This window comes from Lichenostomus cassidix, chromosome 5 (assembly GCF_008360975.1).
Source record: "Lichenostomus cassidix isolate B80296 chromosome 5, HeHo_3.0, whole genome shotgun sequence".
Lineage (NCBI taxonomy): Eukaryota > Metazoa > Chordata > Aves > Passeriformes > Meliphagidae > Lichenostomus > Lichenostomus cassidix.
In genome coordinates, this window is record NC_139486.1 from 39,955,414 (window position 1) to 39,969,149 (window position 13,736).

At 45.7% G+C, this 13,736-nt stretch overlaps 1 protein-coding gene across 4 annotated transcripts in view; it reads right to left on the reverse strand.

Annotated features, from left to right (window-relative positions):
* Window positions 1-13,736, reverse strand: part of PRDM11 (PR/SET domain 11) — a 49,930-nt gene that overhangs the window by 16,613 nt on the left and 19,581 nt on the right. For 3 of the 4 annotated variants that reach the window (XM_085062599.1, XM_085062601.1, XM_085062598.1), the window contains exons 4-5: window positions 12,865-13,127; window positions 12,001-12,068 (exon numbers count right to left, since the gene is read on the reverse strand). In XM_085062599.1, coding sequence (XP_084918725.1) covers window positions 12,001-12,068; window positions 12,865-13,127 — 331 coding nt within the window. Of the gene's footprint in view, window positions 1-1,269; window positions 3,798-12,000; window positions 12,069-12,864; window positions 13,128-13,736 lie in introns of those variants that run through there. The other variant, XM_085062602.1, reaches the window with a different exon arrangement.

Sequence of the window (13,736 nt, forward strand, 5' to 3'; positions counted from 1 at the left end):
TGGTGAACCAGGGGCACAAGCTACCTGCTGAAAGACTGCATCATCTGCCTTCACTGACACACATCCCAAGGCCAAAGAGCTCACATCCTGAACAACTCAACCCTTCCTGCGAAGGCTGCAAAGTGCCCAGTCCCCCTCCCAATGCCAAATACTCCATTCAGATTGAAGCAAGGAAGCTGCCTTGGTTTGGACACCCAGGACAGGCATGGCTAGGCTGACCCAAGCACTGCACACTGATGGGCAAGGCCCTGCTTGCAGAGCAGGTTTCCCAAGGAACCGTGATCCCCAGAGGAGTAGAGTCAGCTGTGCCTGGTCCTGCAGAGAGACATTGCCACCAGCCACAAATCCATCATTTAATGTCCTGTCTAGTCCTTGGGACAGGCCAGCCCCCAGAACACCACAGATCCTGAGCAGGCTACGCAGGACCAGCCATTGCACCAATGGAGACCACTTATGACCCATCTGCAGCTATTGGGGCTTGGATCAACCCAACCCCATAGCTGTCAGAGGCACAGCTCCTTGCTCTGCAGGACCACCTGTCCCACGGACTCTCTAGCTAGCAGCAGGTAAATATTGTCTGCTTTTTCCTAAACCACAGCCCACTCAGGACACCAAATTCCCAAGTTTTGGGACGGCCAAGTGAGCATGCCCAGAAAAATGTCAAGGTAAGTTTTGGCAGCTGGGATCATTCCTCCCCCAGAGGTGAATAGAGCCTCTGGTGAGGACCCAGAAGAGACAGTGAAGAGGAAGGAGATCTCTGCAGCGGGAGGGAGGCTCAGGCTTCTCCCCTTCTCTGCTCCACTATCCCCCTGGACTTGCCTCATGCCTCCCTGCTGCCCACGCCATTGCTCACCTTCTGGCTGGCCTCGGGGATGCTCCAGTGACACCCTGCCAGGGCAGAGCACCACAGGGAAAAGGACAATGGCCTCTCCCAAAGCAACATCAGGTGCAGAGCCAGGGCAGGAGATCCTGTTCCAGAAAGCAGCCTCCTGCCAGGCTGATGCCATGGGATGCCATACATGCAAACCCTGCCTCAGTGCTCTGATGCCAAGTGTCTCCAGGTGAACCACATCTGTGACAGGCTTGTTACCAGCTCAGGCAAAAATTGTATGAGAGAAACAAACGACTCAACAGCAGCTGTGTTAAAAGTGTTATATATTTATTGCATTCTTAACAAAAATACTTTCAAAGAGAGGATTTTTTCAGCATGTACAAGACATGGAGATACTGGGGTTGAGCACAGCAGTTTGCTTTGACACAGACACTTACTTCAACAGCCAGTTAACATGATAGGTGCAGGAAGAAGTATCCTTTGCGAGCCAGTACAGAAAAGCCACTCCACCAAGGCGTCTACACAGGGCAGGAGATACGTCCCCAGGTCTGGGCCAATCTGTAATAGTCCACAGAGGAAACTGGGGGAGACATCAGGCAGTTTATAGTAAAAGAGGTCCTTTCTCCTGACCAGTGCCCAGCCTTTGCAGGTTTGCATTGAGGGCTGTGCATCCTGCACCAGGATTCTCTCTAAACACATCTGTGTGGGCAAACTGACAGCAGCAATGATGCTAACTCCCTCCAGTGCCCAGCACCTGCAGGAGTCTCCTCCTCTGCAGACCTGAGGGTTCCCAGAGGGGATCCCCCTGGACAACATCAGAGGAGCTAATCTTACCAGTATATCCATGGGAGAACACCAGTAGAGACCAAATATTATAAAAATAAAAAAATACTAATATTAATATATAGAAGCAGCATTATATTGACTCAGAAAATCTTTAATACATATCACCCTTTTTTCAGTTCTCTCTATTCATAAATTAGATCCACTTCTGCCATATTTCCCAATCTCCCCTTCATCTGAAGAGAGACTGTGACTTTTGCAGAATACAAATGCTGCAACAGAATTAAAAAGACATCCTCAGTGAAGGTGAGCAAGTTCTGCCCTGGTCTGGCATCAGCACTACAAAGAATGTCCTCTGCATGAAACCAGTGGGGTCATTCCTCAGAAAGGAGCCTTTTCTCCTTGCCAGACCACTACTTCCTTGAGCAACCTTTTACTGCACCACTAAAAATAAATTACGTGAATTAGAATTACAAAACATCTTAAAAAAAGAAAAGAAAAAAAGTAAAAGCATGTCAGGAACGCCTGACACAGCAGATATACAATGAACGTTTCAGGAAAGAAGCTAGGGCACCATACTTTCAAAGCAGAGGACAGACAGATTAAAGATAACCCTGAAGATCACACAAAACAAGCCATCCTTCTGCTACACTGTGCTGCCTGTGTTCAATTCCCACTGAAGCTTCTGTAACTTTTTTGCCAAGTCTGTAGCCCAGACATGGCATGATGATGAACTATTCCACTCATCAACTGGAATAGTTTCCTGCAACCAACCTCCAAATACAACACGGCAGCCTGGAGAGCAGGCTGTGCAGTGTGGTTAACACCTTGGCCCTTTTCCCTGCTGAAGCATATCATGATAATGGTCCAAGTTTTTCCAGAGACGGGGGCAGCATGCTAGATGCAGACGTGCAAATTAAGGAGAAAACAGACGTTAAAAAAGCTACCACATACATTATCACCACCTGAGGTGACACTTAAAGCCTAGGTTCAGAATCAGTGTTGTACATGGGAACCTCATGCAGCTCTAGAGCAGTTCAAATGTTGTAACACAGTTCTTTCTTGTGTCCATATGGGGAAAGAAAGCAGTACAAAATCAACATGTCTAAGATTTTAACCTATGTAGCTGTGAATTTAGACTGTAAACTCTGCATGCTATGAGAACATAATGCAGATCCCACCCTAAATAAAACTAAGTGCAAAGTAACTGGTCTGAAGCTAACAGAATTACGGTGAAACAAAACCAATCTGTGTTTGAGGTCAGAAGCAGGCCCTACATCTTTGCTGTTTCTGTACAGTCTTTTACATTTTGAAGGGGTGAGGTGGTTCAAAACTGAAGATTTGACAACATGCAAGAAAATAATATGATTCAATTCTCTTTAAATGTTGTCATATGATGAAATAGTTGTATTTTAACTACAGTTGTGATAGGTAGCTAGGGGTTTCAGACTGGAGCAAACAAAAGTTAAACTCTTTAACGTAACTGCAAGTGGCACTGCAGGATCCAGGCCTATACCATTGCTGCCCTTTTTCCACAGTCTAAAACCCCACAGTGCTCAGACTTGTCCTCAGAATTGTGCCTTTTTCCCTTCCCTGCACAAGCTCTGCTTTTGCATTCCTCTCCCTAAACCTGTGTGTAAGCCACAATAAACCCTGGACTGCCCACTATTGCTCAATGAAAGATTAAAGTAACAATCCATCAGAGTTTTTAGAGTCATAAGGCTGTATTTTTGCACATACTGAGTATACTGATATTCAGGAAGATGATGGGAATGCAGTAGTATGGTAAATTTGTGAGTTGATTGCAAAGGGATCTCTACAGCATGCTGTCTCAGTAAGTAATATTTTGCAGGCATGGGAAGAGATCCAGATTATGATTTCTATTGCGTCTCTTAGTTTATAGAGCATTTAAAGCATGGGAAAGCCAGTGAAAACTCCTAATCTCTATGAACCCAAAGATGTCCCACATTCCAAGCTCTACAATATTTGAGAATCCTCTTTGCCATTGCAGAGGGCCAGTCCTGCAATTAAATGCCACATTCATACTGCTCTGTTAGCCAGCAGGGGAATGGACGGGTTGGGTCAGCTGTTGACCTTCCTCACAGAATACTTATACACATGGAGAAGCCATGTGAGCATGCAGTAGCTCAGGAAGGGGCATCCTTCTTTACTTTATATGATACAGACTAAAAATGGTGTTTTCTTTTTCGTGTCCTGGTGGCCCGTGCAGGAGCTGTCTGTTTTAGAGAGTTTTGGTTAGACTCTGCAGTGGGCTCGGGGGGCTGCTTAGTGGAAGCTGCTTTCAGACAGGACTCTGGCATGACACTGGGATCTTGTATCCTATGGAAAGCCTGCACCCCATCACGTATTTCTGTCAATGTCTGGCACATCTGGCCAACCTGGCTGGAGAGGTCAGCCACGCTCTGACTGACAGCATGCATGCTATCTGCCATGTCCTTATGAATGGCCACCAGCTCCTGGCAGAACTGCCTGAACAGGTCTGTTTGCTGTGCATGGGAATGGAGAAGCTGGCGATCGAAGCTGGAGAGGGGTGGGCTCCTTGGGCAGGGCTGAGGGGGTCTGCAGGCTGAGGTGGCGCGTGGGGATGGACAGGGCAGTTCCTGCCTTTGGCTGGCAGCTTCTGAGTGCTCTGTCGAGGAAGAAGCGCGGAGGAAGGAGGGCCCGGAGAACTGACTGTCACTAGCACCAGCCCTCTGCAGCGAAGCGAAGTGGTGTTCCTGAGAAGTGCCCGGCATCTCTTCATCTTCCTCAGCTTAAACAGAAGAGAAAGCGTGGATTATTAATGTGAAATCCCTGTCAACTCTAGCCTCTGTTTCAGGACATCTCAAAGAATGTGGCCCTCCCCCATCCTGCCGGTTGAGACAACCCTGTAGCTTCTGATGTGTAACTAAACATGCAAGTGCTGCAATGTTAGTATCTGGGTAACAAGCTTAGCCATAAGAAGCCTGAACAGTGGGTGAACCCAAGCTATTGTGGTATTCTGTACACAGCGTTGTTCCTTACTAGAATATAAATCCATTTCAGACAATAGCAATGACTCCTCCTCCACAAACCCTTAAGTACCTGGCACAAATATTTTGGAGGGGCACAGACTTCTCATGAAAAATCCTGCTCCTTTGTCATTTCTTACATCCTCTGCACTGATAAGAACATAAATGTTGTATTTGCTGCTCTCAAAGTGTGTTCTGCAAAGCCACTCTGTAGCTTGGCATCACTAAGACAACCAGGAAGTCAGGCATAGCAGCAACAGGACCCTATGTTAATCAGGCAAGTACACTTGATGCAAAATCAAAACTAAAGCCAAATACCATGGGAAAATTTGTATTAGCCTGATAAATATCTAGTGATGTGCCAGTTCACAGGTACAGGCACAAGAAGAGTAAGAAGACAGAAGATTTCACCTGTTTCAGCTGCCCACTATTCCCTTGCATAACCAATATTCTTTTTACCACTGAAATAGTGCAACTGGCTTCCAAGATAGATGCAAAGAGTGGACGAAATCCCACTTTGTCAGTTCTGGAAGATTTTGTCCTTGCTTTCCCACTAACAACTTCAGATATGAGATCAGATCTAGTGTGGTAGGACAGGACCACCCATGAGGTGTTAGTTGACTTGCTTCCCAAGAAGTTCACCCATGAGGTGTTAGTTGACTCACTTCCCAAGAAGTTATCCCCCTCTTTTGCTCCTTTGTATCCCTAAAAGCTCACAAATATGAAGCTGCACCTCCACAAAGAAAACTGTGTGTACAGAACCATGCAAAGAACCTGCACAAAGCAGCTTGCAGTTTAACATTGCAAGGTGTCTGAGAATTGTGGTGTAAGAACATTAACTTCAAAAGCAGGGCCAGCCATTTCTTTAAAACCAGTGAAGAATGAGTTGTTACTGTCTACCTTTTTCACTGCATTTATGCTGATCCTTCAAACCTCTACTGAGAAATCATTAGTGGCCCAATCTCAGCAATGAACACCAGTGATCACTGAGACCCCCAAAGCTCTCTTGGAAGTGATCCATTGGTGACTGGCAGATGACTCTCAGTTTGATAGCATTGCTGTTTTATCACGGTGAAGATCTCCTAATCCTTTACAAGCACTTTTTCCACAAACAGGAAGCAGTCACGCTTCAACTACAGATGTTACCTCACTTGTAGGATTAGTTCATACTTATAATACATTATCTACCCCCAGAAGTATGTAAAAGAACTAGATAAACAGCTAAAGAAGATGATCTTAACTTGGAAACAGTTCATCTCAACACTCCACAACCACCAGAGCAGGGTGTCTTGAAACCAACCACAGCACAGGACTCGTCTTTACAGGCAATCCAGCATCTCACACAACACACAATGCTCTTCTGGTGTCAAACTGAGATATGCAAGCATAAGACAAAGAGGTGTTAAGGCAATGATACTTACAGCTCGTTGACAGGCTGTCAACCACGTCCAGATTGGCTCTGCGGAAGCCGTGCCTCTGGTGCGACGAACGCAGCGCCGACTCGATGGCTCTCTCATGGGCGGTGAGGACGATGGCCGAGGGCCGCCCCGCGCTGCCGGGGCTGGAGAGGGACCTCTGCATGAATGCCAGTTTGTCCTTGGTCCTTCTCTTCATGTCGTCCCATCTGTGTTTAATGTCTTTTACAGACCTGGGGACCTGGCTGACTGATGTGATTTGCCTGGCTATGGCTTCCCAGATCTTGTCCCTGTCAGCATGGGATAGACGCATTGTCTCCCTCCCAAACAGCATGGCTTCATTTCGAGTCACCTCAGTGACCAGAATGTCCAGTTCTTCCTTGGAAAACTTGGGCTTCCTCTTTCGTTCAGCCATGTTCCTTGGGTTGAACATCCCACAAAGCATAATTGGGTAAAAGGAAATCAGTGCAAAGCAGCCCCCTGCATCCAACCACTTAGCTAATGAAGTACTGGAGCAGAGGAGTTTGGTGGGATCCAGCTCCCCCCACCCACAACAACCTCTCAGTTCTCCCCAGCTGCACCAGGAAAAGGCAGCTGTTTTGTTTTTAAAAGACAATTTTCAAGCTTAAGGAAAAAAAACCCGAGCAACACTACTGCGAAGGAGCCTTCTCAGCTTTAAAGTTAAAATTAAATTTTACACATCATCTGATGACCTGACTTACATATGGGAATTTCAGTTCAGCCTCACATCACTTGCCACAGTTTGTACACAGAAAAAAGCATAAAAACTCGCAATCGCAGCGGGGAATTAGCTTCTAAGGTGACACTGCTTGAAACTTAGAAGAAATTTAGAGGCCTGAAACATGTCTTATTGTTCTACCTAGCACAAGATGCAACAGAAACTTTTTCACCACCCTTTCTGTTACTACTTGCAGGATGTCATGCAGAGGCTACATCAAGTTGGATTTTTTTTTAGGGTGGGGAGGTTTTGACTAGACTCATGGCTAACTTCTGCAACTCACTTTCCCTAAGGAAAGATCTTTTTTTCAGCATTGGGGTACTCCACATCCAGCATTTGTCTGCTTCACAGCAAGCTCTTGTTTCACCCAGAAATGGTTGCTGTTTCCCATTGTTCTCAAAAGGAATGAGGCCACCCACTTGTTTTTCCTGGCTAGGCTTTCTGTCACTGCCACTGACATGAGCCTGCACCCAATTTCTGGTGCTTCAAATTAAAAACTTGTAGCCTCAGCCCACTCAGAAAAAGAGGCAGCCATCCTGAGAACAAGCAGTTTAGTCCAAAGGAGGTGTGTGTTAATTTTTCCAGCCACAGACAAAGGGAACTTTAAAAATAAATAAAACATTAGTCCTAGCTATGTTGTTTTATTGGGGGAAAAAAATAGAAGGCAGCAGATCTATTCAACAAGGAAGGAGAAAACAGACTGTCTGAACCTACAGAAAGGTGCTGATCCTTATCATTCCAGTTTCTTCTTAGTACCAGTAACACTGTTGTTTAATCAATCTCACTGACGCTGCTGCCTGCCAGCAGAGCAAGTGTCAGTTTGGTTAAAGCAGGAAAACCAGCAGAAGAAGCTGCTCAAATCCAGGCCACATCAGGGAGAACTGGGACCTAAGTGCACAGATGCATTTCATGGGAACAAACATAAATGAATGCTGTTTCAGTGGAGTTTCATTTATAGAGGGAAAGAAGGAGCGTTTAGAGTAGATGATAATGAAATGATGGAGAGCCAGCAAAGCACCTGCTACCATGAACCTCAAAAAGCCCCAATAAAAAACCTCACCAAACCTAAAAGGAAAAAGGAGTTCTCCCAGCTGAACACAAGGAGAGAAAAGGCTACACAAAATGTTGAGCAAGGGAATATTTACAGCTTGATTTTTATCACATTCAGCAAAACTGGGCTTCGTGTATGCTCTCGTCAGGTATGAATGACTACACAGTATCACCAGTGCCTCCATGAGGTGGCAACAAACCTCCACTGACAAGCTGCTGGTGAAAAGGAGTAACAGCATTCTGCAAAATGCCCCTGGGCAGGGGTGAGCTTGCAGAACAGAACAGCTCTCTCTGGAGCTGCAGGGTCACAAAACCTGGTGCTCCCTCTTCTCTGCTGAACTCACAGCTGCTGTCACCAGCAAAGCTGCACCGATAGGGAATTAGAGCCATTTTTGCTCTTCCCAGACAGGATATCCCATCAAATGCACTCACAACAGCTTGTGGTAGGCCTGGATATTCAGATTTCAGTGTTTCCACTCGTTTGCTCCAGCACGACTTGGGGCAAAACAATCTAAAATAACTTACGTATTCCAACAGCAAACTTGCCACACAGCGAGTAATGAGCTCTGGCCAGTTTTAATCACAAATTCAATTAATGTCAGGTCCCTTGCAGGCACATTAACCTCCTCCTCATAAAAAATGCAGACAGTATTACTATCAGAGGGATCTTTTCCTTGTCTAGCATGCAGTATGTCCCTAGAGGCAGTCACTGATATTTAGAAGTACCTCTCTGGTGATGCCAAGAGGGTTTTAGCAAGCTCCAGAGCAGCCCCAGCCTTGAGGCTGTGAATTCACACCTCAGCCCAGGTCAATCTGAAAGTGCAACACAATACAGCTATTTCCTTAAAAACACATTGAAGTGGGCACTTAATAATCACCCCACAAAAATGTCAATCGACTTCACTTTTCTTGGCCTCTAAGAAACAAGCATGTAACTTTTCCCAGGGCTTTGCAGTGGTTTTTGGTTTTGGTTGTTTGGTTTGGTTTTTTTTGCAAGGATCACAGTCCTGCAGTACTTTAGGATCCCTTCGCTCTGCACAAATGTGACTCTGTAACAGATAAGAAGATTTGCTCCACTTGCCCCAAATTTATGAAGTTCAACAAAATTACTTCATAGACTGGTGGCTTTTACTCACCCTGAACACAAGGGCAGTTACAGTAACCGTGACTGTTTTTTAAATGCTTATTTTTAAAAGGTCCTGTAAAGTTGAAACAGCAGCTCAGTACTTTTAAAAGATCTACTAGTCAAAGTTGGTCCTGCTTTAAGAAGGCTGTTGGAGCACTTGGCCAGAGCTCTCTTACAAGCTCTATTATTGTATGAAAATCAAATCAGAGACACCTCCATTAAAAGGAGATATTGGAAGATTTACAGGACTGTCTGGCTCCCCATGACCTCTGTTACTATGTTTGGGGAGGAAAGGAGGCAGAAAGGAAGACAAAGGAGAAAGCAGTGAGAAAGTCTCGCTTCAGCCTTTTCACATTGGCTAAGACAAAGGATGAATTTAAACTGTGTCAAAAGCTTAAGAATTCAGGTACTCACATGTAAGATGGGCTACAGACTCAAAATGCCCAAAGTAGCCTGGAAATCCCAAACATGAGGCACTTGCACTTCAACAGTTCAGTAAGGCACCACCAGTTTGCTGGTACTTTCTATCCTACATCTCATTCTGGGCCAAGTGATACATACACAGAAGGATGGACTTTCCAGGACTTTCTGAATTGCTTCAATTTTTCTGTCAGATCCATTATTTTTAGAGGACACCAACAACTAACTAAGAGAATTTCCTTAGAAGCAACCAGGAAAATGGATGGCTCTCTGCAACCCTTCAGAAGCCCCCAGAACTGCCATCAGCAGCAATTTATGGTTTGTGTCCAAGAAAGCATTAATTTTGCTTGAGGTTTGCTACGACCCAGGGTAATCAGCCCCCAGAAAAATAAAAACAGAAGAAGATGTTTGCACATGTTGAAGCCATGGAGTTTCATACAGTATTGCAAACAGCAGCACTTTACAGATGAAGGGTGCACTAGCCTTGTGCCAGCAGACAGCTTAGGAGAACGTGCTCCCAGCAACAGGAGTTTGTCTTGACTGACTGACTGATGAGGGAAAGGGCAAGAGGATGTTACCATTGCTATGCCATCTGCTGCACTTTGTACTCCTTCCTCCCTGTCATCCACTGTCCTGGGTAAACAGGCACTTGAAATTCAACCAGCAAGTGCTGCAGTGTACATATTGTCCTCAGGCAACATGAAAATGGACTCAGATGTGGTATTCAAACAACAAAAACAACAGCCAGATCTACAAGAAGAGAGAGCAGTCAGCCCAAGCTGCCTTCCCCATGCCATACCCACCTACCCAGAAGGTGAGCAGATCTGCTTTGCAAAGCACTCCATCTGTGAGTGATAGCAAAGAGCAACATCTGAAAAAAACGAGAGCGCTGTCTACAGCGTCCTGAAGTCAAGTACGCTTTCTGTGTGTAGTCTCAGTGTCAGGTGATGTTCTAGCACAGAATATTGAGCACACCTCGGTATGAAAGATACTAACAAACAAAACGAAGGCTTTTGGAGGACTGCTATTGCCACTTGAACTGTCAGTCAGACTCTACGTAATACTACTGTTAGAAGCACTTTCCAAGAGTAAAATCAGAAAGGTCAGTTAAGACTGGTAAAGCCTGAACAGGTCCTTTGATACACCCTTCCCATGAAGGGTCGCAAACATCCTCCTTCCACAAAGCCATAACCTCCATGCCTTTCAAGGCCGTACAGAATGGCCCAGACCACACTCATTGAGATTGAACCATGGCAAATACAAGTTTAGGCAAGAACATTCTCTTCTTTGGTGTTAGGACCATGAGTAGCACCCATTTAAATCCAGACATAAAACTTATGTTCATGGCAGTAGGAAGAAGAGCTAATCACAGAGTTTTTGCTTTCCAAGACTGTGTTTTGCCCCAGCTTCACTGTCATGCAGATCACAAAGATCCAGATCTAAGCGGAAAATTCTCACTCTGATTTTGAACTTTGCATGCTTTACTTCTAGATATACGTCTGCCTACCTATCTCTTCACTGTACCACTGCTTATTTTCAAAGTGATGACTCCAGCCTCAGCCCAGGTCTAGTATTTTATCTCATACAGTAGTGAACAACTATAACAGTCAGAATTCTTACAGAAAAATAAAATCCTTTGCTGAACTTTATGAACAAAAATATCAGAACAGCTGCTATCCCTGTGAAGACTCAAATGGCCAAAAGTGGTGCAACCAGATATGACCAGTTAGGTCAATCTTGCATTTACCTGTACTTCATGCTTTTTATCCCCTTAATGAGTGACAACTGAAAATCCTAGACAACCAGGCCAACAAACCACACTGCTTTGCTCTAGTAGGAAATGCTTGCTCAACAATTCCCTGTGGAAGCAGGACTGGTCTGACTGGCCTCGCTACACAGCAAAGCCCCGTTCTGGTGACTCACCATCTATATGAGGCCTCAGTGACCTACGTTTTGCAGATATATGCCAGTACCCGAAACACTGCACCATGGTTACATTGCAGCAGTTCCCAAACCCGAGGTGTGGGGCCAGCAGAGGGAGCACAAGCACACACATCAGCTCTGCCTTTGGTTGCCCAGCTTGCCTTTCCCCTCGCACAGGACAGCTGACACTGCCAAATAACAGCCAGCACAGACAGCTGCTTCAAATGAAGCCCAGAAAGAAAACAAAAAAAAAAAACCCACCTCTTTTAGTATCTGTCAAATAGGTAGGGACAAAAAAATCCCCAAACGGAATCAAATGTTACCTTGGGGGCAATGCAAAGCATTTTGCAAATGTTTGAACACAACATGAAAAAAATGAATAAAAAAATGGAGTGAGACCTGTCAGTGCTTGTAAGAGTGGATAAATAGGATCATCTTTAACATTTATCCTCATTCCAGAAAAGAGTCAAAGAGCCATCCTCCATATACACATCCTTGTCTTGTTTTAGATCCTTTCTTTGAATCTGATGCTGAAGATACTCATTACAATAGATACTGAAAGAGCACAAGCACATCATTTGCAAAATGGGTGGTGACATTTTGGTTTGGTTTTCCAACACACAAAACAACAAGGAGGATTTGATGGCCTCTCTCTGGAAGACAGAGCCCCAGACGGGAAGGCAGAAGAGAACTGGACTCACCTCATCCAGTTTGCTTTGGTTTCATCCGTCCCATCAATGGATTTGTAGCGGTTGTTCTTATCAACAATCTGTGGAACAAGAGAATGGATGCAGCACATCAACCAGCTGGTCCAGGCAGGAAAAGGTCTATGAATCTCAAATCACTGCTTCAGGTCTAGCCTTAAGTCATGGTGTGAAACTGTGTTGTGAATCTCAGCTCTCCTGGAACTACAGGCTGCTGCCCTGGATGAGTGTGTAGAAGCTACTCTGAACTGACTGAGAGGCATTTTTCTAAGTACAAATATCCATAACAGAACTGTGGATGCAGCTGACAAAATTGTTAACAATTCTGGGACATAAAAGATTAACTTCCCTTTAGAGACAGGGCTGAGACACACGTTTATTTTACAGACAGAAAGGTGTGACGAGCATTTCATTTCACCAGCTCTCAATTTTCTTCCCCGTAAAAACTCAAATGCTACATTGCAATTCTCATAATAATTAACATCTGTTGATCCAGAGATCTCTCTGTCCCATATGCTAACAAAGTCCTGTAGTGTGAGAGGAAAAAAGTTTTGGTGCTGGAGTCTACATGTAGATCAGCTCCTGATAGACTGGATCTCTTTTCTGGCCTCTTGGCCACCTCCTGTGTTCAGGCAGGCTGGGAGGGTCCATGAGGAGCTCTGCAATCTCTGGATCATCCATCTATATCCTTAAGCTGCTAGTATTTATGGCAAGTTGATGCTGACACAGTGGCCACGTGGCCAGTGGAAGACTCTCAGAGAAGAGGAAAATGGCTAAGGTTTGGCTCCACAAGCCCATGACTCCCCCAGCTCTGAGCTGCATGGCTGAGGTGTCACTTAGTTGGGGAAACTTGTCACTCACCAGCCATGAGAAGAATCCTGCAGACCTGTCCTGGCTAGAGATCTGCCCCTCGTAGGGCCCAAAGATGTGACCTTTGGGGATCACCTCGTTCACACAGCGCACGTCATTCTCCCCACTGGGCTCTTTAACCACCTCCATTCCAGGCGGGATGGTCAGCGCTGCCCGGTCAGGAATGCCAACGGGCACTGGGGTGTCAGACACGAACACTGGGGGGCCGTGGTTGGGACACTCATCCACAAAGTACTCCTGGCAGGACTCACAGACTGCAGATGTGAAGGAAATGGGTGTTAGGTTGGGCAGACATGATGTACATGATGAACAGGCTCACAAAGTGCACAGGATGCACAGCACTCAGGACAGCTCCCTGTCCTTCCCCCGCCACAGCTAAGCCTTTCCCAAACTACAGCCTCCACACACACAGATGCTTCACTGGCTGCTTCCTTGTTCTGTCACACCCCAAAACAAGGGCTTCATCCCAACCCACACCTGCCCGACCAACATGTGCGTCTGGGTGAGCCCTGCTGCCCTGCACGTATTTGCCCCTCATGGCTAAACACACACAGAAAGGCCCCATCACAGTCTGAAGAGACAGAGGCTGAGGGCTCCCTGCAAATTCCTGCTTAGCAGCTCAGTCCTCCAGCCAAAAGGTTTGATTTCCCACACACCGGAAGGGAGCTAAAACGAACATCCCTGAAAACAAATACCTTCATCATGCAGCCTTCATTCTGTGCTTGGGAGAGAGAGAGCATCCACGGGCACCTGTCCTGTGTCCAGACAGGGACGCAGGTCTACCAGTTGATAAAGTGTAGGTATGCCAAAATAAATGGCACCAATTTTCTTTCCAGAATATGAGGGAAAGACTTGTCATCTAC